Here is a 25,750-nt window from a genome sequence, read left to right as displayed (position 1 = left end):
ACAGGAAAAGAATATAGAAAGGGAACGGGGAAAGGAAAGGGAACTGCTGCATGTTTGCAGTGAGCATCAATCTGGAGCAGCCGGCAAGAAGGGGACCTGTGGGGTGGCTCTGTGTGGTCTCTGGGACACGTACTCAGCCACGGCAGTGCCCACGGGGCAGCACCCTTGTGTGTTTCTCGCAGAACCTGGTCGTCGTGCCCCCGGGCAGGGGCTGAAGAGGAAGGAGCTCCCTGTGTCCCGCTGGAGGTTTTGCCGGGGGCTGGAGCTCTACAGCAGAAGGAAAGGGGCCACGGGCAACGGCTCCTGCCGGTGCAGCGAGGGCAGCCGTTTACGCAGGATGGTGGATACACCCTCCTGCCTCCAAATTGGGCAAGAGCCAGGTCTGAGGCAGAGCCATCGTGGGGCACGCACAGGCAGAAGGGAAAGCAGCAGCCACCTCCCTCCGACATGTCAGCTGACATTCATTGACAAGGTCACGCACTTGTCCTGCTATCAGAGATGTCTTTATTCTCTTTCTAGCGCCATTTCAAAAGAACCGGGACCTGGCTGGGCGGCTCCCAAAGGCGGCCGCCAGCTTTGGTGGCAGGACCCAGTTAAGGATGTCCCTCTTCAGTAAGACCACGATGAGGACAAGGATCTGCAGGAGGGCGAGGAACAGAAGAAGTCTCCTGCGGGACAGGAGAGGGGTCAGGCAGAGCTGGGGGCAAATTTGTCTCAGCTCTTTCCAACCACCCTCTTCAAACAGCACCGTGGGACCTCGCACCGTGCTGGGCACAAGACTCCCTGCTCAGGACTGAGGGGAGGGGCCCGGGCAGCTCTCTCATCCCACTGCCGATGGAAGAGCCCCAGCACCCCACGCCCGCCAGGCAACTCACCTCAGCCAAGAAGCGATACTATTCCTCCTTGACGCCAGCTGCTCCTCCTACAGGCCAAGGCACAGCAGGGACATGTGTTGGGGTGTGCGAGGAGGCCGAGGTTTTGGGGCTCAGGTCCCCTCCCTCGTCCCCGCTGAGATCAGTGCCCCCACGTCCCGCGGGCACAGTGCAGCCCCTTCCCTCCCCAAGGCCCACAGCAGGGTTGTCTGTCCTACCAGCCGCACAGCCACCATCTCCTGCAGCAGCGACCCGTCTGTCTCGTCTGTCTGCGCCTTCTTCCCCCAGCTACGGACACCACGGGCTGCTGGCCTGTGAGGAGAGACCTTGGCTGGCATGGCGACCCCCCGGCTGGCCAACAGGGAGCCTGGGTGCTGCCCAGCCTCTGCTGGGGCTGGCACCAGGCACCCCCGGCAACCCAGCACTGCACAGACCCATCCCCCACCCCTGTGCCACCCCAGGCCTGGGGAGCAAGTTGGAGAGCCTGGGAGCTGCTCAGAGGTGTGCAGAGCTGCTTCCAGGAGTCCCGAGTTGCTCAGAGAGGGTTTGAGCCACTTAGGAGAAGACAAAGGGCTCTCCAGGGCAGGCTGGAGGGAGGAGCAGACAGGAGCCAGAGAGAGGCCTGCAACGGGCAGAGGTCTGCCCGAAGCTGCTCAGCACCCCTGACCCTGCTGCCCCGGTTTCAGTCAGGGCCCCATCACCACTCACAGAGCTGTTGCCTGTCGGAGGCATTGCCGTCTCTCCAGGAGGCGCTGGACCTTGTTCCTGAGAAGCTGGAGAAGCAAAGGGCCCGGTCAAGAGTCCTGGCCATGCCCGCTCTGAGGGGGCTTCCCCCACAAACCTGTTGAGCCCCCGGCCCTCCTGTCGCCAGTACCTTCTTGACCTTAACCCGTTCTTCAACAGCTTCTAGCAGCTCCGACCACTGCTCCCTCTGCAAAGCAAGCGGGACACATTGCAGGGAGACAGAGGGACCCCCAGGCCCAACTCTGACACGGTCCACTTCTGGACATGGTCCTGAGCAACTGGCTGTAGGCGACCCTGCTTGAGCAGGGGCACTGCACAAGACAAGATCATCTCCAGGGGTCGCTTCCAGCCTCAACCAGGCCATCCTTCTGTGAACTCACCATCGTCTGGGTGAGCAGCCCCTCCAGCTGCTGGAGCTCCTGGGGGTTGTTTTCGCAGCACCGCGCCACGACACAGCTCTGGGGAGAGGATCCAGACACAGGCACTGAGCCCCTGGGCTGTGAGGACCGTGGGGATACTCTGCCCTCACCCTCCTCTCCCCCGTTGGGGGCCTTCCACTGCACGGCAGACACAGGACAGGCCATTGGCGAGTATTCTCCAAACTCCTGCCCAGCAGCACCGAGGTTCTCCTCCAGATGCTCCCCCGCCTCAGGGAGCAGCCCCCTTTTATACCTGCCAGGGCGCCTGTGTCACAAACCCACAGTGACATCATGGTGACATGGCCATCCCCGCCTCCTGTGACACGACCATCACCTCCCTGGGACTGGCACCAAGAGCTGACCTGAGGCCCAGGCGCGGCCACCGGGGAATCAGGGCATTGCTCTCAGCACCCACTCTCAGTGCACGGGCAGGAGCGATTGCGGGCGCCAGCATGAGCCAGGCTGCGCAAGTATTCCCAGCAGGCAACTGCAGACAATCACACACCCACATGTGCACCACAGGTGTGCACATGTGCACGGGCAGCAACACCACGTGGGCTCTAGCCCAGGGCTCAAGCATCCAGCCCCTGTTTGGTTCCAGCATCCAGCCCCGGGGCGGAACTTCAGCCCAGGAAGGGGCAAAATAAAGCCTAGTCCTCTGCTCTAGCCCAGGCAGACACCGTGTTTGAAGCCTCCCAAGAGGAATGGGCTCTCTCACTTGCTCAGAGAGCTGCGGTGGCCGGCACCCGGGGGGACACCAGGAGGAAGGGGTGGGGGCACGTAGCAGGCAGGCAGTGAGCCACGTGCTTCAGCTGTGACGCTTCAAGCGGCTGCGTGCAGCGGTGCCACATTCAGGAGTTAGCAGGCTGGGTCGCTCCGGCCTCCATCCGACAGTGCCTTTCCCCTCGGCAGCAAAACCTGGGAGTGCCTGGAGAAGCTGGCAGGGAGCAGCCGGGGCTGTGCCGGCCGGTGGCTGTGGGGTCAGCAGGGACAGGGCTTTGGGGACAGGGCCAGCGGCTACGAGATTGCTAGAATGGGCCCCAGGGGATGGGGTGCAAGAGGCAAGAGGACCATGGGGCCAGCACTGCTGGGTATTGGGACAGGGGCCCACGGGGCTGTGGGGCCACCCAGGATGGGAGCATGGGGAGTGGGGGAGACGGGGGCCGTGGGGCTGTGGGGAGGGAGAAGGGCACAGGATGGGGCTTTTGCGTGGGAGGAGGAGTGTGGAGGCCATAGGGGCTGTAGGGCACAAGGGCATACGGGTGGCTACGGGGGGTATGGGGAGCTGTGGGGAGGAATGGAGGGGCCTTTGGGGTGTCTAGGGGGCTGTGGGTTATCATGTTTTTTGTTGTACACCTCCGTGACCGGAGGGTGAAGCCAAGGTCTCCAGTGCGGCCAGCAAAGACACTGCGGTGGGATGACCTTGGCTGGGCTGCTCCCCCAGAAGGAATTGCACAAAATCCCACTCTCAGGCAATGGTATTCCTACCCGATGGGAGCAGCAGATGACATGCAACTGACCCAAGGACATTCTAAAGTTTCCAAATTCCAGATGCCTCTAAGTGCAGACCCATCAGTGTTACAACAGCCTTTCAAACCCTCACCAATTTCAAACACACCTCCCCTCACTGAGGGAATGCCAACAGAAGACATTTGGTTCACTGATGCAGAAAGAACAAATGCTAAATGGCAATATAAAGCTGCCACATTGAACATTAACACTGGCCAACAAATTAGAGGAGAAGGCGAAGGCAGTGCACAAGCAGGAGAATGAAGGGCAGTTGCTTTAGCAGCACAGAACGGAGCAGAAGTTATATCCGTGGACTCCTGTGCTGTGTGGGCTGGAGCCACATACCGGCTCTGACAGTGGGAATCGCTGAACTGGGAAGTAAAGCGATCTCCCGTTTGGAGAACTCAAGATTGTCAACTGTTATTAACTGTAGCCAGAAAAACCCCATTCAGGGTGGGACGGGTGAAAGCTCACACCAAAGATAATAAGCCAGCAACGGACTGGAACAGAAAGGTGGATGAATTGACAAAGATCAGGAAAACCTAAACAGGGAACTCCCTAAATTCTGAGTGGTATCAAATGGGGGAATGGCGACGTCAAAAATCAGGTCACACAGGTAAAGCAGCACTTTCTTTTGCTGCACAGAGCACGGGTTGGCCCCTAGACAGGAAAACTTGTGCAGTTATTCTCGCAGAGTGTCCTCAATGTCGATTAAAATGATGCAAAATCGCCCTGCTAAAGCACCACCCCTCCATAGCAATGAAGGTAAAACCTTATGGTCTACACGGCAAATTGATTGTGTCGGGCCATTCAAACCCTCTGCGGGATATCGATGCATCCTCACGGGAGCAGAAGTCATCTCCAGCTTGCTTTTGGCAACAAAGTGCCCGAAGGCCGATGGGTGAAATACAGTACGAGGAGTATGGTTTTGGTTCTCAAGTCTACCTACTCCTGATGTCATCCGCAGTGATAACGGCTCGCACTTCTCCCGTGTAGGAAGTGCAAGAATGGGCAACACAAGAAGAAATCCAATGGCTATTCCACACCCCCTGTTATCCTCAATCAGATGGGGTGGTAGAAAGAGCTAAGGGCCTCTTGAGAACGAGTCTGAAGGCCCAGAGGGACACTCAACTTCCCCAAACACTTCATCAGCTGAATAATCGGCACGGGCCCAGCGGGAGCTCCGTGAGCCAAGCATTCTTTGCAGAAGCTGTGCTTGATGCTCCCCCTTCTGATGAAGGAAACTATCCGATGGCGTTACAGCCAGTACAACCCGTCACCGTGAGTTTACCACAGATTGGAACTGTACCTGCGACTCTAACGAAACCTCGCGGCCCACTTGCCTGGGAAGCTACTGATAGCAGCGCTGCAAACCAGAAAAGAAGCGCAGGGTGGATTCTTCCTTCTTTCGAAGGGGGTAACCAGTTTGGAAAACCCCACCGAGACCCGTCTAGTCTACCTTTTGGTTGTGCAGCCTCCTCCAAGACCAAAGGAAGAGACATCATTCTACTGCTGTTGAAGATTTTGGTAACACTTGCTTCCCCACGGACGCCCACCTGCCTCAACTGAACCGTCATTCGAGAAATGCCTCAGGCACCAGCATGAGCTGTCATCTGAGAAGTAATAAAAGAGGAATTGGACACCTTCACTCGGACCTTGCACTTTCAGCCGTATCCTAGGGCCGGACCCTGGCACGCTTGCTGGCATGTGGAAAGTCATATCACTTGGGACCATAAAACTGAGGCTTTGGAGCCTGAAATGAGGCTTTGGAAACCAAACCTACGATTTGGAAAGTAAAAAGGAGTCTTTGGACACTAGAAATGTAGCTTTGGAGCCTAAAAAGAGGCTTTCTGCCCTGATGGTGCGGGATTAGACCCTCAGAATGAAACCGTGGACCCTAAAATAGACTATGGGTAATAAAAGACAGGTTGGGACCCTAGAAATGAGGGGTCTGGCCCTAAAAAAGAGACTTTTGGGGCTAAAAGATGGGCTCGATGCTAAAAATGAGGTTTTGGAGCCTGCAAAGGAGGGGAAACTCTTGGATCGTCCATGGCCCCAAGAAATGAAGTTTTAGAGCTTTGGGCACTCCAGTGGAGGCTCAGAGCTGTAAAAGAGAGACTTTGCACCCTAGAAATGGGTTTTGGGAGGCTCAAAATAGGTGTTGGGTTCTCCAAATTGTGGACCGAATCCTGAAAAGGAGGCTTTGGTCCCTGAAAAGGAGGCTTTGGAAGCTACAAATGAGCCTTTGGACCCTCTACATAAGGCTTTGGCCTCTAAAACTGAGGCTTTGACCTTCACAATCAGACTTTGGGCTTTAAAAATGAAACTCTGGGCCCTTAAAATCATAGAATCATAGAATCGTAGAAATATAGAATAGTTTAAGTCGTTCATCGCTGAGTCTTTGAACCTTAAAAGGGGGGTTTGGAACTTATGATTGAGGGTTTGTACCCTAAAAATGAGGGTTTGGGACCATACAAATGAGGCTTTCAACCGTACAATCAAAGCTGTGGACTCTGAAAATGAGGCTGGGGGACAAAGTGCCACCCCCCATCCCTTGGCAATGACAGGGACTCACAGGTGAGGATGGCGGCCCTCCTGCAGGGACGGGCGCTGGCGGCGGCCGGGGGAGAGGGGTGCAGAGGTGGCGCCAGGCGGCCTCGCTGTCGCACACCTCGTGGAGGCAGCGGCAGGTCTGGCCCAGTCTCAGCAGGGGGTGGGGGCAGCGTCAGGAAGGAGATGATGTGCAGCAGCTGTGGGGAGAGAGGTGGGGAGAGCATCAACCCTGGGACCCCCCTGCTCTGAGGGGGGACCCCAGCCCCACATCCCCCCTACTCAACTCACCACCTCAGGCGGGAGACGCCGGATGGCGGCCGGGTCCTCCCCCTCCTCCCCACCCTCAGCCTCACAGCAGGCCCCACCTGCGCCATCTTGAAGCTCGGCCCGGCTGCCGGTGGAGCCCGCCTTCTTCTCACACCAGTCTTTGCCGGCATAGGTCGGGAGGGCTGTCAGTCTCCTGCCCTGAGGGGATGCTGCCTCTGATTGGCCCCCAGCTGGTTCAGGCTGCCCTGGTGGGCTCCCGCCCTTCACCTGGACTCTGACCTCTGATTGCCCACATGGGCTGTCACTCTGCCCTCAGTTGGGGCCCACCCTCCCCTGAGGGGATGCTCTCTCTTATTGGCTGCCTGAGGGCTCCCTCCCCACCCCCATCACTGCCCGCCCTTCCCTGAGGTGATGTTGCCTCGGATTGGCTGTCTGGTTACATGTCAATCACACCCTTCCCCAAATGCGATTGGCTGTCCTGGGTCCACTGACTCCCCCCAGACTCCTGGGCGGCCGTTGCCAGGCGACCAGCTCCGCCTTCAGGGTTTAGGCCCTCCAAATACAATCGCAGAACCATCGACCCGTTTAGGTTGGAAAAGACCCTTACAATCATGAAGTCCAACCGTAAACCTCACCCTGCCCAGTCCAGCACTAACCATGTCCCTCAGCGCCTCACCCACATGTCTGTTAAATCCCTCCAGGGCTGGCGACTCAACCCCCTCCCCGGGCAGCCTGTTCAATGTCTGACAACCCTTTAGTGAAGAGATTTTTCCTCATATTCAGTCTAAACCTCCCCTGGCGCAGCTTGAGGCCATTTCCTCTTGTCCTGTCGCTTGTCACTTGGGAGAAGAGACCAACACCCACCTCCCCACAACCCCCTTTCAGGTCGTTGGAGAGAGCAATGAGGTCTCCCCTCAGCTTCCTCTTCTCCAGGCTAAACAACCCCAGCTCCCTCAGCCGCTCCTCGTCAGACTTGTGTTCCAGACCCCTCACCAGCTTCGTCGCCCTTCTCTGGACACGCTCCAGCACCTCAATGTCCTTCTTGGAGTGAGGGGCCCAACACTGAACACAGTATTTGAGATGCGGCCTCACCAGCGCCGAGTACAGGGGCACGATCACCTCCCTGCTCCTGCTGGCCACACCATTTCTGATGCAGCCCAGGATGCCGTTGGCCTTCTTGGCCACCTGGGCACACTGCTGACTCATAATCAGCAGGCTGTTGACCAACACCCCCAGGTCCTTTTCTGCCGGGCAGCTTTCCAGCCACTCATCCCCAAGCCTGTAGCGTTGCATGGGGTTGTTGTGACCCAAGTGCAGGACTCAGCGCTTGGCCTTGTTGAACCTCATACAACTGGCCTGGGCCCATCGATGCAGCCTGTCCAGAACCCTCTGCAGAGCCTTCCTACCCTCAAGCAGATCAACACTCCCACCCAACTTGGTGTCTTCTGCAAACTTGCTGAGGTTGCACTGGATCCCCTTGTCCAGATCATTGATAAAGATATTAAACAAGACCAGCCACAAAACTGAGCCCTGGGGAACAGCACTTGTGACCGGCCTGGCCAGAGAAGGAGATCAGCTTAGTCAGGCAGGACCTGCCTTCACAAACCCATGCTGACTGGGCCTGATCGCCTGGTTCTTCTGTACGTGCCACGTGGTGGCACTCAAGATGATCTGCTCCATAGTCTTCCCCGGCACCAAGGTCAGGCTGACAGGCCTGTAGCTCCCCAGATCCTCCTTCCGGCCCTTCTTGTAGAAGGGCGTCACATTTGCTAACCTCCAGTCCACTGGGACCTCCCCGGTTAGCCAGGACTGCTGGTGGATGATGGAAGCGGCTTGGTGAGCACTTCCGCCAGCTCCCTCAGTGCCCTTGGGTGGATCCCATCCAGTCCCACTGACTTGTGGGTGTCTGAGTGGTGTAGCAGGTCACTAACCATTTCCCCTTGGATTGTGGGGGCTTCATTCTGCTCCCCATCGCTCACTACCATCACAGGGGGCTGGGTAGCCAGAGAACAACTGGTCTTACTACTAACGACTGAGGCAAAGGCGGCATGAAGTACCTCAGCCTTTTCCTCATCCCTTGTCACTGTGTTTCCCTCCACATCCAGTAAAGGATGAAGATTCTCCTTAGACCTCCTTTGGTTCTTAATGCATTTAGAGAAACATCCTTTATTCTCTTTAACGGCAGTCGCCAGGTTAAGTTCTACTTGAACTTTGGCCCTTCTAATTTCCTCCCTGCTTGGCCCTGAAGCCCTGTGGGGCCTGCCAGCGCTGGGCAGTCCCGGGCACGGACGCAAAGGGCAGTGGTGAGCCCCCGTGAGGAGAGAGTGACAGGGCTCTGTCCTTCCTTCTGGCCACAGGAGGATGCCCTGGGCCACGCCAGGACAGGGCGTCTCTCCTCCTCAGCCCCAGGGGAGGGCGCGGCCTGAGGAAGGCCCTGGGTGCTGGGCTCAGCACGGGCACTGTGACCGGGGACAGACCCTGTCTCCTGCCAGGTTCTGGCCAGAGTGCAGGCATCTGAGCTGGGATGAGGTGGAAGAGTCTGGAAAACTGTTCATCGAGAGGAGGCGATGGGAGAAGGGACAGTGTATGTGGCACCTGGGATTAACTGACACCCTCAGTTTCCTGTCTGGATCAGTGCTGTACTTGCACAAGGACTAAGCCCCAGCTGAGAGCAGAAATTCTTCCCAATCCTGGGTGCCAGAGCGCTGTTCCTGCTCTCTCCTCCCCGGTGCGACCCAAGCGCACGACTGCCCTGCCTGCTCCTGCCTCGGTGCTTTGGGCACTGGGGGGTGAAAAGGAAAGACAGACTCGTGTAGTTATGGAATCTCTTGAGGTGTCCTGAGTTTGCTTTGCTAATCCCTTCTGTCACGTTTCCTGGGCTCTTCACTGGATATGTGCCTGGAGAGGCGAATGAGGCCGTGAACTGGCTTTCCAATCAGGGGTTTCCTTCTTACAATACAACATGCTTCCATTGTCTCATAGGTGACAGCCTGAAAGACGGAAGCTGAAGCAGCATGTGCCTCTTGTGAAAATAGGTAACAAGAGACGGTTGTGTTCAGTTGATGCTTAGTTGCTTCCTGTACCTTCATTTAATCTTTTGTGTATAGGCAGGTCCTGCTGATGTTCCTGTGCAGGCAGCAAGCATGTGGATGTCAGTTTTTCTGCATAATTGTGACTGATCTTTCTTGTTGCTTTGAATAAGGAAAATTTTGCTATGTACCCCTGAAGTCTCCGGTAAGCTCGTGGGTCAAGAGAAGGACAGGGAGCTCTCTTACCAGTTAGCATCACAGGCAAAACAGGCTCCAACTCCACTTGGTGAAAATTAAGGGCCTTTATTGCCAGATGACAGGGACCCCTTTCCCCCGTCTTTGGGAGGATCGCCGTGCACCCTGAATCGATACAGGCAGGTGTAGTCCGGGTGGCCCCAGTTGCTCAGCACTTGCAGCTTTATGTAATTCACGAACCCAGAGAGCTCGTTCTGAAATGACAAGAAGGAATGAGTTGCCTTTTCCTCCCTGGCAGTTGACTCCTGACAGAGTAGTGCCGCAGCGACGGACTCCTTCAACAGCTTACTTCTGGCTGCCCTGCGAGGTCTTTTGACCTATGGTGGTCAAGACGTTCTTATCCTGCTCCACCTCCTGTGGCCATAAGAACAGGAAAGGAAGAAGCAGCTACCAGAAGCGGCAGCAAATAGATGGGCGAGTTCTTCTCGCCTGCTTTGAGGCACATGCGTGCACAGTCAGAAGACCCAGTGGAGTCAGTCAAATGGCTCGTTGCCTCCTCTAGAAAGCCACCGAGACATAATGGCCTCCCTGTCCCTACTCGCTACCAGCAACACCAGAAGCGTCAGAAAGCCCAGTAGTTCTATCTTTAACTAGCAGGCCAGGAGTAGTGCATACTAGGGGACGTGGCCACTTGTGTGCACTTGGAGTCCAGACACTCAAGCTGACTTCAGCTTCAGCGGTGGTGCTTTTAAGCGCTGAAGCTGAAAGCCAAAAGGAAAGAGAAGAACAACAGGAGTCCAGGCATACGCCACTAGGAAGCTAAAGCAGAAGAAAAGCCAGCGTGGCACATGCTGCAGGAGAGGGCTGCCTCTAGCCCTTTGGCAGGGAAGTTTCTCCCCAGCCAACTGCATATCTCCTCCTCTCCTCCAGTTCTCCCTCTTTGTCCCCGTACCTTCAGCTGGAAGGTCTGAGTGGGATTCAGCATCGCCAGGAAAGTGAACCGTCCCAGGAACGTTCCCTGCTCCTCCTGTTCTTCCTTGAGGCCCTAGAGAAAGACAGGGGTAGGGAAAACAAGAGCGCCTCGTTCACCGTGGGAAGATTTAACGTCAGTCGGTGAAGTACTGGTCTATTGCAGCTACGTAGTCCAAGGAAGGTGAGCACAAGAGGAGACGAGAAGCTGCAGCTAGGTAGCGTGCCACACTTGCCTACTCAAGGAGTCTCAGCTGCCAGTCAGGAAAGGAGCAGACGTTCCCAGTGAGGGGGGTAACGTGAGCATCACAAATGCCCACTGGGATTGGAAGCCAAGAAGGTCTAGGACCGTGCACTGTGCCAGCTCCTTTTCCCTGTGGCTCCTGGAGTAGCACCTTGCCCCAGAAGCTTCCTTTTGAGCGGTACATTGGATAAGAGAGGAATACAAGGGAAAGGGAGCAACTCCAAGGAGCTTGTTTCTTCTGCGAGCCAGGAGGAAGCCGCAGGTCGCTGGACTCTTTGAGCCGTATTCACCGCCCGCCTAGAAATGCTATGCAACCCCCGCCCCCCACTCTAGAGAAATCACTCACGTAGACAGCAAAGTCCTTTGGCGCTCTGGAGATGCTGTCTCTATGGAACATTGTCCCTGAGACATGGTCCACGGTGACTGCTCTGGGAACGATTGGCACAGACAGCCTGATGAGCACGTGTCCCTGACTTCCTGCCAAGGGCCAGCAGTTTCCTGGATGATTTTCCGGCTGAAAGAGAAGAAGAAACAACGTTCACGTTGAGCTAAGCAGTGGTGAGAATTCATGCGTCACAAGACCCCTTCAGCAGAGAAGCACTTGGATGGCAGGAAGCTGGATGTGCCCCTCGAAGAAGCTCTCCGGCCTGTCCCGGTCTGGAGCAAGTCGCCAAGAACAAGCAAGGGACGGTGTGGCTGAAAGGCACCTGCCCAGAGCAGGTGGCATCTAGAGGGCCCACCTGGATGAGCCTTTCCTGTCAGGGGAAGCAATGGCTCCCTCTCATCCACTCCCACCTCCTTCCACCGGCACCAGCCAACACTTCAACTTGTGCAGGCAGCTCAGGAGCAGTGCCAGGACGGCTTGCCAACACAACGTGGGGCCCTCCAGCAGTGCAGGCTCTCAGCGCCCACTCGTGCTCACTAAGAGCCCTGGCGAGCTCACACCCCAGACCTCTGCAGGCCCCTTTTCCATCCTCCTTCCGTGCCATGCTGACAGTTCTCACAGTGACTGGCAAGACAAAGACTGTGGGACCCAGCTAGCCTGTTAGAAGCTCACGCGGAGGAGCTGGGGCACTCCGCGAGAGGAAAAACTCAGCAGGGAGACACAGGAGGCGAGTAGGTCCATGCAGGAAGGCAGCAGGAGAAGAAAGCTTCGAGGAGCAAAGACAAGGGCCAAGGCAACTCTCAGCAGCGCGTTTGGTTCCTCCCCGCCACCTTTGTTTTTCTGATTCTTGGTGCACCTACCTCAAGGATAACGTCAGGAGATCGCAGGTAATCCAGCACCGGCAGGGAATACAAAAAGACTTTTCCTTTCCTATTGCGGAAGGATGGAGAAGTCCTTGAATGAACGACAGCAGCCCCTGGAAATGAAAACGTGAGCACAATCATTGAGCAATGTCAGGAGGAATATTGCACTGCTGACTTGAAAAAAGCTTCTAAGTAGCCATCAAGCTCCTACAGTGGGATTCCCTTCTTTCGTACTGGCATGATCCCTCTGGAACACACAGCAGGGACTCATCAAACTGTCGTCAGGGGCCATGGAAAAAGACAAGAATGGGAAGTAGGCTTTCTGGTCTTCAGATGTGGTCTGGCCCATTACAGGCTCTGTCAGTGGGTCCATTTGTAGGGCACGAGGTGGCCCTTGACTTCTCGCCCCTTCTCTCCTACCACTGGGCACGTTCAAATGCCTGTCTTGTCAAGCTGGACAGGAAGCGCTTTGTTTGCACAATGGCACAGCACCTGATGATTTGAGGGCATAATCTGGCATGGGGACTTGCTTTTCTTCCAGCTTCTCCAAGACTTGATTGATTATCTCTTGAACAGCCTGGGAAGGAAGACAAAGGAGAGCGCCTGTTAGAAGGAAAAGGAACGGGGCAAGCAGCTCCCCTGCAAAGCCAGCCAAGGTCAGCTGGGACAAGGTTCAACTCAGATGTAAGGGAGGCCAGAATTGCCCGGAAACCTCCCAACTTTGCTTTACTGCGATTGACCGCTATCAGAATGGAGGGGCTGCTCACTCCCACGCTCTGAATGCTGAAGTGGTGGGAACAGGCTTTTCCTGTGGAGATGCCCATGCCAGGCAGCATGCACAGACAAGCCCCTGGGCATGGGATGGGAGTGGGGCAACTAGGGACTGCTGAGAGCATTCCTTCTTTCGGGTTCTCCCTTGAGGAGGACCTGAGATCTGGACGGAGAGGAAGGTACGACTAAGACAACTGTCCTTCCCGTCACGGCTCTCTCTTCCCCCAGAAGGAAGTGTGGCGCAACAGGAGAAGGAAGTGTGGCAATGCACGGCACTTGTTCCAGCAGCACCAGCCTTTTGGCTAGCTATGACAGGGGACTGTAGCAGGATACGTGCCGGAGGGAGGAAAGAAACCTCCGGGTAGAGCTTTCTGCAATATGCCCTTACCCATCCGGTAAAGCCTGGGAGCTTCGCCTGCTTCAAGGCTTCCTGAAAAGCACGCTCGGCGACATCCTTTAGGCTCCAGCGCAGGAGATAAAGCTCTTCCTGGAGCTTACGTAGCTTTTCTGGCAGGGTCAGGGTTTCGCTCAGCACTTCTCCTAACTCGTCCCCTGCTGGCCTAGAAGAAGTGAGCAACGGAGAGGTGGTAACTGTTGTGGCTGGCCTCTCGGACGCCCTGGGAATGTGAGCGAGGGAGTGACAGTGGCAGTTGCAAGGCTGCCCTCAGCCCTTGAACCTTGCCCCCCTGCAAAGGTCTTGACGGGCAACTGCTGCTACACCGACCTCAGCCTGAGAGAAGACTCCCTTTCCCTTGGTCTCTCCTCTCCTTCGACGGGGCAATGCTGCTTGCAGGGGCTTTCGATTGCAGCCCAGCAATGGAAAGCCGCAGAGGTGTCTCCTAGCAGCTACTCCCAAGCATGGGGGAGAGGAACGGATGCAGGGTGGAGAAGGCTACCATTCCCCTGCTCAGGCGTTAGAAAGGTGGAGCTGCCAAGAGCCCAGCCCAAGTGAAAGGGTGGACGGACGGGTGGCCCCAGTCCTCTAATGGACGTGGGGAGCTAGAGCTGACCGTTTGGCAGAAGGCGAGAAAGGGCAGTGGGAGAAGCTGAGGGCGCTGTGCCAGGGGAAGTTTGTGTGAGACAGGACATAAACAATGTCCTGTTGGGGCCGAGGGGCAGAGCTCCTCTAAAGAACCGTCTAGTCCAGGGGAAATCGTTTTTACCTCCGAGTCTTCCAGTCCCCTCCAGGGAGATGCGAGCGCACCTGGAACAACAATTAAGGGAACTCCGTTAAGTTTCAGCAAACCAGTGCTTTGCTGAAACCTGTGCAGGCCCAAATCTGCCTAATCCTGGTTCTTGATCGGCTGTGTGCAATGCCACAACTGTGGAGACACTGGTGCTCGGTCCAGCTGACCTTCACCTGGATGACCTGCCAGGGTGGCTTCTGTCCCTAGCCCCAGCCACAGGCTTTTAACAAGTGGCTCTTTGTGCCCTGCAGTTGCGCTGGCAGAACCAGTCTTGATGTGAAGAAATGGAAATGTCACCTGCTGTTGGAGAGGCTGAATATGGGAGGAGATGTAGGCCCACCATCCTGCTGCCGTCCTCCAGAGGCTTTCTTCGCCAAGCTGTCCCACGGGGTAAACACCTGTCAGCCATACACCAAAGCTCTCCTTACACTTAGAACGCGGTCTAAGGCCGGGTTATGCCTCGGGCTGCCCGCTCCCCTTTCCATGTCCCTCCCAGCTGCCATAGTTGTCTCTCCTCTTGTAGTCTTGGGAAGAGGTCGTGACGGCCTGCGGGCTCTGCCAGAGACGGACATTCCCTCCCATGGACTATGCTCCTTGTCCTACAGAAGCTTCCCAGCCTCCTGGGCCAGGCGAGGTTAACCACTGCCTCTCCCTCAGCATAAGAGAACTGGCTTAGCCCTCCTGGGGAAGGCAAGTCACCCCTTCCTCGCCCCCACACCCGTTCCTCGGAAGCAGGGAGGACTGGCACACCTCTGTCGGGGACTTTCTGCTCTTAGCTGGGCTCCTCTGCTCACAGCAGGGGAAGCGGACCAGGGCAGCATGGAGCCCTGGGGACCTCCTAAAGCACCATCGTCAGGTCTGAGCTCTAGAGAGACTCACCGGAACAGAACAGACCCACAAGCAGCGCCAGGGTCACCATCTTCAGAGCCTTCGTTTTCCTGCGGAACGGCAAGGAGGAAAAGGGTGGTGAAGCTGGTGGTACCCACTCAGTTCAGCATCAGATTCGAGAAGAGCAGTAAGGACTGCAGGTCCTGAACCTGGTGTTCCTGGCATGAGGAATGGCTTAATCCTGCACAAGCTCGAGTCAGAGGCAGAGTTGTCACCAAGTGCACCAGTGGGGCATTTGGTACAGCAGGGAATGGCAGTGTTTTGTGAGGGACGGAGGGCTCAGGATTGACTCCGGAATAGGAGAAGGAGTTGCAACAAAAGCTGTGGCCATACTTGACATCTGTGGGGGTGGAGAGGCACTCACAGCGTACACTTCCTCAGGAATAAACAAGCCCCTTTTATTCTACTCGAAAACTTCTTGCAGCCCTCAGAGGATCTTGTGCTCCTTTTCCTAAGGCACGCCACTGGTGAGGGGCTGACCAGGTTTCCGAAGGAAACCTCATCTGTCAGGAACAGAGGTCAAATCCGACACAGGACAAATCCAACACAGGTCAAATCCACTGCCAACAGAGGAAACATTGGTGTCCTTCTGGTTCGGGTCAAAAGGAAAACCAAGACAGCGCAGGCACATAACCCATGCTGCAGAGCGCGATACAGGACTGCGCGAAGCTCTCGCCATTACTGCGGCAGGATGGAGCTGGGCAACTGCTTGGGACTCCCTTCATGTGATCCAAAAGGGACTCGTCCCTCATTTGGCAGAGACAAAAGGCTTTCGAGGCCTAGTGCTGGCGTTTGTGAAGGGACTGAGGAGACTGCTGCTGCCTTACACCGCCTCCAGGCCGAGCTCTCAGGCTGCCCTCGTGTGCGTCCCCTGTCCGTCCCCCACCCACCCCAGCTGATGAGGTGGAAAATACCCTTGGGGAAAGGAGAGGAGGATTTTTCAAACATACCCGTTCAGATCGAGGGCCTTCCGCAGCTGTCTCTCCGCATCCGCTGAGGTGCGGGAAACAGGCATCCTGCTTGCTCGGGAGCGAGCCAACCACTCTGCGATCTCTCTTCTCTCAAGACCGAGAGTGACGATGGCGCAGGCACGACCCTGATCTTATGCCCTGCTGGGTCTACCTCAGCGCCGACGACGCTTTGTGACATCAACAGCAGTCAGTGATGTCACAACAGAAAGGGCAGCGCCACGTTTTGAGGCAAAGTCCAACCTGACGGGGAGCAGGTTTTGCACTCCTCTCCGCAAGGGAAGAAACCCTGCAAAACCAGAACGTCTCCTACCGAGGGGTCAGCTCTTCCAATTCCACTTGTCCTGGTTTTGGCTGGGATGGAGCTAACTTTCTTCCTAGTAGCTGGTAAGGTCCTGTGTTTTGGATGTAGGAGGAGAGTAATGTTGGTAACACACTGATGGTTTAGTTGTTGCTGAGCAGCGCTTACACTAAGTCAAGGGGGTAACCAGTTTGGAAAACCCCACTGAGACCCGTCTAGTCTACCTTTTGGTTGTGCAGCCTCCTCCAAGACCAAAGGAAGAGACATCATTCTACTGCTGTTGAAGATTTTGGTAACGCTTGCTTCCCCACGGACGCCCACCTGCCTCAACTGAACCGTCATTCGAGAAATGCCTCAGGCACCAGCATGAGCTGTCATCTGAGAAGTAATAAAAGAGGAATTGGACACCTTCACTCGGACCTTGCACTTTCAGCCGTATCCTAGGGCCGGACCCTGGCACACTTGCTGGCATGTGGAAAGTCATATCACTTGGGACCATAAAACTGAGGCTTTGGAGCCTGAAATGAGGCTTTGGAAACGCAAACTAAGATTTGGAAAGTAAAAAGGAGGCTTTGGACACTAGAAATGTAGCTTTGGAGCCTAAAAAGAGGCTTTCTGCCCTGATGGTGCGGGATTAGACCCTCAGAATGAAACCGTGGGCCCTAAAAATAGACTAGGGGTAATAAAAGACAGGTTGGGACCCTAGAAATGAGGGGTCTGGCCCTAAAAAAGAGACTTTTGGGGCTAAAAGATGGGCTCGATGCTAAAGATGAGGTTTTGGAGCCTGCAAAGAAGGGGAAACTCTTGGATCGTCCATGGCCCCAAGAAATGAAGTTTTAGAGCTTTGGGCACTCCAGTGGAGGCTCAGAGCTGTAAAAGAGAGGTTTGGACCTAATAATAAATGAGAGTTTGGACCCTCAAAAGGAGGGTGTGGGCCTTCAAAATGGGGCTTTGTTCTTTAAAAACGGGGCTTTGGAAATGAGATTGAGACTTCAAACCCAGAAATTAGGCTTTGTGCCCTCAAATGATGCTTCCGTACCAAAACCTAAGCCTTTGCACCCTAGAAATGGGTCTTGGGGGGCTCAAAATAGCCTTGGGGTTCTCCAAATTGTGGACCGAATCCTGAAAAGGAGGCTATGGGCCCTGAAAAGGAGGCTTTGGAAGCTACAAATGAGCCTTTGGACCCACTACATAAGGCTTTGGCCTCTAAAACTGAGGCTTTAACCTTCACAATCGGACTTCGGGCTTTAAAAATGAAACTCTGGGCCCTTAAAAGCATAGAAACATAGAAGTGTAGAAATATAGAATCGTTAAAGTCGTTCATCGTTGAGTCTTTGAACCTTAAAAGGGGGGTTTGGAACTTATGATTGAGGGTTTGTACCCTAATAATGAGGGTTTGGGACCATACAAATGAGGCTTTCAACCGTACAATCAAAGCTGTGGACTCTGAAAATGAGGCTGGGGGACAAAGTGCCACCCCCCATCCCTTGGCAATGACAGGGACTCACAGGTGAGGATGGCGGCCCTCCTGCAGGGACGGGCGCTGGTAGAGGCCGAGGAGAGAGGGGTGCAGAGGTGGCTCCAGGCGGCCTCGCTGTCGCACACCTCGTGGAGGCAGCGGCAGGTCTGGCCCAGTCTCAGCAGGGAGTGGGGGCAGCGTCAGGAAGGAGATGATGTGCAGCAGCTGTGGGGAGAGAGGTGGGGAGAGCATCAACCCCGGGACCCCCCTGCTCTGAGGGGGGACCCCAGCCCCGCATCCCCCCTACTCAACTCACCACCTCAGGCGGGAGACGCCGGATGGCGGCCGGGTCCTCCCCCTCCTCCCCACCCTCAGCCTCACAGCAGGCCCCACCTGCACCATCTTGAAGCTCGGCCCGGCTGCCGGTGGAGCCCGCCTTCTTCTCACACCAGTCTTTGCCGGCATAGGTCGGGAGGGCTGTCAGTCTCCTGCCCTGAGGGGATGCTGCCTCTGATTGGCCCCCAGCTGGTTCAGGCTGCCCTGGTGGGCTCCCGCCCTTCACCTGGACTCTGACCTCTGATTGCCCACATGGGCTGTCACTCTGCCCTCAGTTGGGGCCCACCCTCCCCTGAGGTGATGCTCTCTCTTATTGGCTGCCTGAGGGCTCCCTCCCCACCCCCATCACTGCCTGCCCTTCCCTGAGGTGATGTTGCCTCGGATTGGCTGTCTGGTTACATGTCAATCACACCCTTCCCCAAATGCGATTGGCTGTCCTGGGTCCACTGACTCCCCCCAGACTCCTGGGCGGCCGTTGCCAGGCGACCAGCTCCGCCTTCAGGGTTTAGGCCCTCGAGAGGGAACTGGGGGCCCTGAGAAAAGGCTGGGGGTCATGAAAGACAGGTTGGGGCCCTAAAAGTGAGGAAACGCGGAAGAAATGGTGTCTCTCTTTCCTCCATGGCCTGAACGTCTTTACCCAATGCCCTCCCGTCCCCAGACTCAGAGACAGAGAACTTGAGGAGTCGTTTTGAGAGTCCAAAACTTCATTTTGAGGGCCCAAATCCTCATTTTGAGGGTCCAAAGCCTCGTTTTGAGGGTTCAGATAGTAATTTTGTGGGTAAAAATAGTCATTTTAAAGGTCCAAAACATCATTTTGAGGGTCCAAAGAGGCATCTTGAGGGTCCAAATGGTCATTTTGAGCGTCCAAAACAGGGTCCAAACTTTCATTTTTGCGCCTCCGCAGACCCATTTTTAGGCTTCCGCGATGCAATTTTTGGTGGCAACAGATCCCTTGAGGGCACAAAACCTAAGGTGAAGATCCGAGGCCCCGTTTTCAGGGCCGGAATCCAAAGTTTGGGAGTCCAAAGCCTCATTTTGAAGGTCCAAGTACTCTTTTTGTGCATCCAAATCCTCATTTTAGGGCCCGTAGCCTCATTTTGTGGCTCCAAATAGCCATTCTGAGGGCCCAGGGCCTCATTTTGAGGGCCCAAATAGTCATTTTGAGGGCCCGTAGCTTCATTTTGAGGGTCCAAATAGACATATTGATGGTCCAAGTTGTCAGTTTGAGGTTCCAAAGCCTCATTTTGAGGGCCCAGATAGTCATTTTGAGGGCCCAAATAGTAATCTTGAGGCTCCAAAGCCTCATTTTGAGTTTCTGCAAACCTGTTTTTCGGCTGCCACGCCTCAGTTTTTAGTGGCGACAGATCCCTTGAGGCCACAAAACCTAACGTCCAAATGCGAAGCCTTGTATTGAGGCCCAGAATCTTCATTTTGGGGGCCTGAAGCCCCTGATTTGAGGGCTAAATCTTCATTTTTAGCATCAATGTCTTCATTTTGAGGGCCCGAATCCCCTTTCTGAGGGCTGAAATCTTCATTTTGAGGAAGGAAATCTTTGTTTTGAGGGCCAAAAGCTTTATTCTGAGGGCCCGAATCCCCATTTTGAGTCTCCAATGCCTCATTTTGAAGTCTGAAGGTCTTCTTTGGAGGGTATAATTCCTCATTTTGAGGGCCCAAAATCTCATTTTGATCTTCCAAAACCTCATTGTGACGGTCTAAATACTCACGTTTAGGGTCCAAATAGACAGTTTGAGGGCCCAAAGCCTCATTTTGAGGGTCCAGATTGTTATTTTGAGGTCCCAAATACTCATTGTGAGGGCCCAAAACCTCATTATGAGGACCCCAGACATCATTTTGAGGATCCAAAACTTCATTTTCAGGGCCCAAAGCCTCATTTAAGGTTTCGAAACCTCATTTTGAGGGTTCAAATAGGCAGTATGAGCATGCAAAGCCATATTTAAGGGTCCATATCCTCATTTTGAGGATCTAAGTAGTAATTTTGAAGGTTCAAAACCTCATTTTGAGCATCCAAATGGTCATTTTGAGGGTCCATAGCCTCATTTTGCACCTCCGCAGACCCGTTTTTAGGCTGCCACGCCTCATTTTTTAGTGGCAACAGATCCCTTGAGGGCACAAAACCTATTGTCAAAGTCTGAGGCCCTGTTTTGAGGGCCGGAATCCCAGTTTTGAGGAAGAAAGCCTCATTTTGAAGGTCCAAGTATTCTTTTTGAGCATCTAAATCCTCATTTTGTGTCCTGCAGCCTCATTTTGTGGTTCCAAATAGCCATTTTGATGGCCCAGAGCCTCATTCTGAGGACGATTTTGAGGTCATTTTGAGGGTCTGTAGCCTCATATTGAGGACCTAAATAGTCATTTTGAGGGCCCAAATCCTCATTGTGAAGGTCCAAAACCTCATTTGGAGGACCCCAGATGTCATTTTGAGGATCCAAAACTTCATTTTGAGGGTCCAAATAGGCATTTTGGAGGTCCAAAATATCTGCCGCCATTTTCCGCAAGAAGGACGTCAAATTGCCCGCTCTGCAGAGGACAGAGGTAGAAGATCAAGTTCTCTGCGCAGGGAGCAGATGACTACCTGGAGCATGTCATCGCATCCCCCCGCCCTGCGTAGCCCTCAGTCGCCACAGCCTGGCAGCTCTGACACGGAGGAGGAAGCGAGAACATTGGAGGTTAAACTCCGCAGGGGTCCCAGCTGTGCCCCGTCTGTGCCCATCCCTGCAGAACAGGAGCAGCCCCAGGAGGAGCCGGGGGAGGCAGAAGCAGTGGGTCCCTCTGCCCGGGGCCGCAGCCGCAGCTCCTCCACTCCTGGACAGGGCAGGTCTCCCCATGCCGCTTTCTCCCCCTTCTCCTGGTGCCTTTCCTTGCTCCCTGTGCCCCGCTGTGGGTAGCACCAGCCTGCTGGGGGGCACAGCCGTAGGCTTCTGCTCTGCTCTGGTTTCTCTCTGCTGTCTGACATCAGCCAGGGCAACCTTGCTACGGGAAGGGCTGTCAAGGAGGCACGGACAACAGGCAGGGGCATCCGAGCCGGAGGCGAGCCTTGGCGTAACGGTATTTGGCAGGTACAGAGTGATTTCTACCAGCCCAAGCCTTTACCAAGGCAAACAAGACCTTCAGCTTTCACCTACAACAGGCTGGCATTTCACTTCTCATTTGGGCAACAGAGAAAGGGATGAAGGAAGGTGGGGTCGTCCCAGATCACAAAACAACTCCTTGCTGATGCTCAGCTTCTGGAAGCTCCCGGCTCCCAGTCCTGCGTAAAGCAATTCACGTGTCTGAGAGGAGCTCCTGAATGGGGAAGTGAAAGGTTTTCTCTGTGTAGGGCTGGCAGGACCAGAGATATTTCCAACGTTTTGTACAACATCTCTACTCCAGGACAAAGGTGGAACTGTAGACTATCACCAGAGGAGAAGAGATAAGGAGCATGAGCCGGGAAGGTGCAGATGTTGACAAGAGGCACCTGCTCAAACGTCACCTCTTTGCATTCACCCTGTCCACTCCCATTCTCCTAAAATCCCACAGTTGTGGTACCAGGAGGGCTTTGGTAGGGAGGCGTCATCTTCTAAGACAAATCCTATCGGCAATGTACATTATGGTTGGGTTGAGCTGGGTTGCATTGGGTCAAGCTGGTTTTCGAGCCCAGGTTGCACAGCTGTAGAAACTGCAATGCCTTCAGCCCACGCTGTCCTCTTTATAGCACAGCATCGCATACAAGAGAATAAAATATTTCATTTGGAAGGGACCTACAAGGATCGTCCAGTCCGACTGCCTGACCGATTCAGGGCTGACCAAAAGTTAAAGCATGTTGTTAAGGGCGTTGTCCAAATGCTTCTTAAACACTGAGAGGCCTGGCGCATCGACCACCTCTCTAGGAAGCCTGTGGCAGTGCTTGAGCACCCTCTCGATAAAGAAATGCCTTCTAATGTCAAGTCTGAACCTCCCCTGGGGCAGCTTTGAACCATTCCCATGTGTCCTATCCCTGGGAGAAGTGCTCAGCACCTCCCTCTCCACGTCCCCTCCCCAGGAAGCTGCGGAGAGCAACGCGGTCGCCCCTCGGCCTCCTTTTCTCCGAGCTAGATGAACGCAAAGACCCGCTCTCGGCCCTCAACACTGAGGCTCAGCCCAGCTCCCGCAGCAGGACGGAGCAGAGACATCTCCCCCTTCCCCTGGGGCAGCCGTCCCCAGCGCTCAACAGGCAAACTGCCCGGCCTGCCTGCGGCAGCGGCGCATCGAACAGCGCCGGGCCGAGGGGCAGCCGAGGCGGGAGAGCGACCCCGCGCTCAGCAGGATCGGGCCGCTCCCTCCTGTGCTGCCGCGAGCAGTGCTGGCAGGATGAGCCCTCCCCTGCTCGGCCTCTGGCTCGGCTACACCCGGCAGCCGGAGGGGTGGGAAAAGGGAAATGGGTTTGTGCTGCTCTTACCACGGGTGTCCTCAGCCAGTGCTACACTGGTGGGAACTGGTTTAGGCTGGGGGAGAGGATGCAATTCATGTAATTAACCAATTAGGCAATTAAAAAGGGAGCAGGAGAGCAGCAACAAACCCCAACCATAACGGCTTCCCCCAGCCCCACTCTTCCCAGGCTCAGCCTCACTCCTCCCTTCCCGACTCCTCCGCCCCCTCTCCCCTCCAAGCGGCACAGGGCGATGGGGAATGGGGCTGTGGGCAGCCCACAGCGCCTCGTCTCTGCCGCCCCTTCCTCCTCCTCACCTTGTCCCCCTGCTCCCGCCTGGGCCCCAGGGGCCGCAGCTCCTGCCAGGAGCCTGCTCCGGCCTGGGCTTTTCTCCAGGGGTTGCAGCTTCCTGGTGGAGCTGTCGATGGCCGCCTGAGGGGGACAGCGTTGGTGGCTGGATCCATTTCGCAGAATCACAGACTACTTGAGGCTGGCCGGGAGGTCACCTGGAGGTTGAAGTCACCTGGTCCAACCCCCCCTTGCTCAAGCAGGGCCACCTGCAGCCAGTTATCCATGACCACGTCCAGAGGGCTGTGGAACATCTCCAAGGATGGAGACGCCTCAAGCTCCCTGGGCACTCTGTGCTGCTGCTCGTCACCCGCACAGCACCCTTTGCACTTCCCCTTGCTGAACTGCATGAGGTCCCTGTCAGCCCATCTCTCCAGCCTGCCCAGGTCCCTCGGGATGGCAGCACGGCCCCCCGGCCTAGGTGCCACTCCTCCCAGTCTGGTGCCATCTGCCAGCTTGCTGAGGGTGCACTCTGCCCCATCATCCAGACCATTAAGGAAGATGTTAAACAGGATTGGAGCCAGTACTGACCCCTGGGCAACACCAGGAATTACCGGCCTCCAACTCGTCTTGGTGCAACTGAGCAGCACCCTCTGGGCCCGGCCGTTCAGCCAGTTTTCGTTTCCCCTCGCTGTCAGCTCATCCAGCCCATTTCTGTTTGTGTGACTTGAACTCCATATTTAAAAAGAAGAGATTGGAAGATGGGCATGTGCAAGCACACAGCTTTCAAAATCTCAAGATATAAACCTCCCACAGTGGGTATTTCCACCAAAAGCCTCAAAACCGAGAGAGAAGAAAACACCCTGGAAGGCCAACAAATGTTTTTAATTCTGGCTTTGGCTTTTCTGCCTGTTGGTTCCAAAGGAGTTGTTTTTGCAAGGTGATACCAAAATCTGACCACGGATTAAAGGTCTTCCTCGAGGGACCTGTGGGCAGGCGGGCCAGGCGGCAGAGCTGTCCATCGCTCTGGAAGGTCTCTCTATGCTCTTCCTGGCCAGAGGCAGCACCGGGAGGAGGGACAGGGTGGGCTGCTGGTGCCCTTAGTGCAGCTTGGTCCCTGCTGGGGGCAGCTTTAGTGCTTCCTGGATTCCTCCTCCTCCTCCTTGCTGAGCAGTACTCACTGTACTCTACAAAACGGCTGCGGAGATCATAGCCCCGCCGCGGGGATCTGCTCCGCTCTCTCTGCCTCGGCAGGGTGTGCTCCCAAGCAGCACTGGGTGGGGGAGCCAACTGGAAGCTGACATCGGAGGGCCCTGGAGCTGCGTCATCCCTGGGAGCATGGCCACAATTTGGAGGACCAGTTATCATCCTTCTCCTCCCTGTTGAGTGGTCATAGTCCGTGGCGTCCACGAACCAGCTGCGCAGACCACTGCCCCACTGCGGGGATCTGCTCCAGGCCCTCTCCCTGGCCCCGTTCCTCTGGCAGCAGGAAAAAGGGCCGAATCCGTGCTCCTCGTCGTTGTCATCTTCTTGCACGCTGTGCAGCGCACGGTCAAATGGTTGACGGTGGAGCGGGAAATCAGGCTGTCTTCTGGGCACGGCGGAGGTGACGCTGAGCCTGCCTGGCCAGATGAGGCACGGCCGGCCTGCAGACGCCTCCCGGGCACCTGCCCAGGTTAGCTGGCTGGTGCTGGCTGGTGCGGAGGAGCTGCCGTGCTCTGGAGAGTCCTCCATGCCCACCGCCATGTCCTGCAAAGAGAGCTGTGAAAAGGTCCTGCCCTTTCCTCCCAAGAGGACCACAACAGTGGGGAAACCCCAGGAGCTCTGGGAGGGGACAGCTAAAGGCCTCCCAAAGGCTCTTCTGGAGGGCTGCCAAGGCAGAAGGGCCAAAGGCGGACAAAGGGGATGGATCTAGGCGGGATGCTTTCAGAGGGAGCAGCCTCGCGGCTGTGGAGAAAGCTGCAGTGTGGGAGGGAAAAGAGAGCAACGCCAAGATCCCAGAAAGAAATGCGCCTGGTGCCCTGACCCACTTCCCCAGAGCTACCTTAGTCTGACGAGGCAGATCCCATGCTCCCACAGAACCCGCCTGCTTGCTGCCGGCCGCCCACTGACTGAGGAAGGAGCGGGCATGTGATGGTGCCGGTGAGGAAGAAGTCCTTTCTCCCATTTTCAGATCGGAGCGTCTGGAGAGAAAGAGTGATCTCTGTTTAGGGCTGTTCTCGCAGCCTCCTCTGGGGTTCAGTTCCAACCTGTCATTTTCTCAGGGCAGATTCTATGACAGAGAGAAGACGCAACCAAAACTACAAGTGGGAAATTCGATTAGGGTCTTCCCACCAGGTCTGCCCCTGTCGGAGCAAGACCTCGTCTTTACACCCCCTACAACCGCCATTTCATAGAATCATAGGATCATCAAATGGTTTGGGTTGGAAGGCATCATCTAGTTCCATCTCCCCTGCCACGGGCAGAGACACCTTCCACTAGATCAGGTTGCTCAAAGCCCCGTCCAGCCTGGCCTGGAACATGTCCAGGGAGGGACATCCGCAACTTCCCTTAGCAACCTCTTCCAGTGCCTCACCACCTCCAGCATAAAGAATTTCTTCCTAACGTCTAATTGAAATCTACCCTCCTTCAGCTTCAAACCGTTACCCCTCGTCCTATCCCTGCGCTCCCTGATCAAGAGCCCCTCCCCATGTTTCCTGTAGGCCCCCGTTAACTACTCTCCTCTACATTAGCCAGCTTCAGATAGCAGAAGAGCAGCAGTTTAGACCTGGGCAGCAGCCTAAAGCCCGGCAAGGAAGGATAAGGACTGACGTGGGGTAGCTCGGGTTTGACAGCACTGAACGACGCAGGTAGTAATTGTCTCCTGTGACGGAAAGAGAAACACTCAGGAGGACAAGAAGAAAAGTAGCAAAGCCAGGAAAAGGAAACACAGTATTCTGAACACAGTTAATACTGCTTATTACCTGACATAGAACAGTAAATAGGCTTGCTGCCTGAGAACTGTGTTGAAGTCACAGGGAACCACAGACGAATCGTCCATCTCGTACCACAGTCCATTGCTGGCCTGCAAAGAAGGCATCGGTATCTGGAGATGAACTGCA

General features: G+C 55.5%; 1 protein-coding gene across 1 annotated transcript; it reads right to left on the bottom strand.

Moving 5' to 3' along the window:
• Window positions 1-526: 526 nt before the first annotated feature.
• LOC132321324 (SUN domain-containing protein 2-like) lies at window positions 527-14,510 on the bottom strand. Its single transcript, XM_059834834.1, is given in 14 exon segments — window positions 527-668; window positions 1,581-1,645; window positions 1,747-1,803; window positions 1,997-2,074; window positions 6,386-6,522; window positions 9,695-9,842; window positions 10,541-10,633; window positions 11,148-11,315; window positions 12,047-12,162; window positions 12,542-12,626; window positions 13,209-13,380; window positions 13,984-14,024; window positions 14,305-14,436; window positions 14,439-14,510. Coding segments are annotated over 14 exon segments (1,506 nt in total).
• Window positions 14,511-25,750: the final 11,240 nt, after the last annotated feature.

This window comes from Gavia stellata, unplaced genomic scaffold (genome assembly GCF_030936135.1).
Source record: "Gavia stellata isolate bGavSte3 unplaced genomic scaffold, bGavSte3.hap2 HAP2_SCAFFOLD_99, whole genome shotgun sequence".
NCBI lineage: Eukaryota > Metazoa > Chordata > Aves > Gaviiformes > Gaviidae > Gavia > Gavia stellata.
Note: the sequence above shows the minus strand (reverse complement) of the source record. Positions and strands in the feature narration are given on the sequence as shown.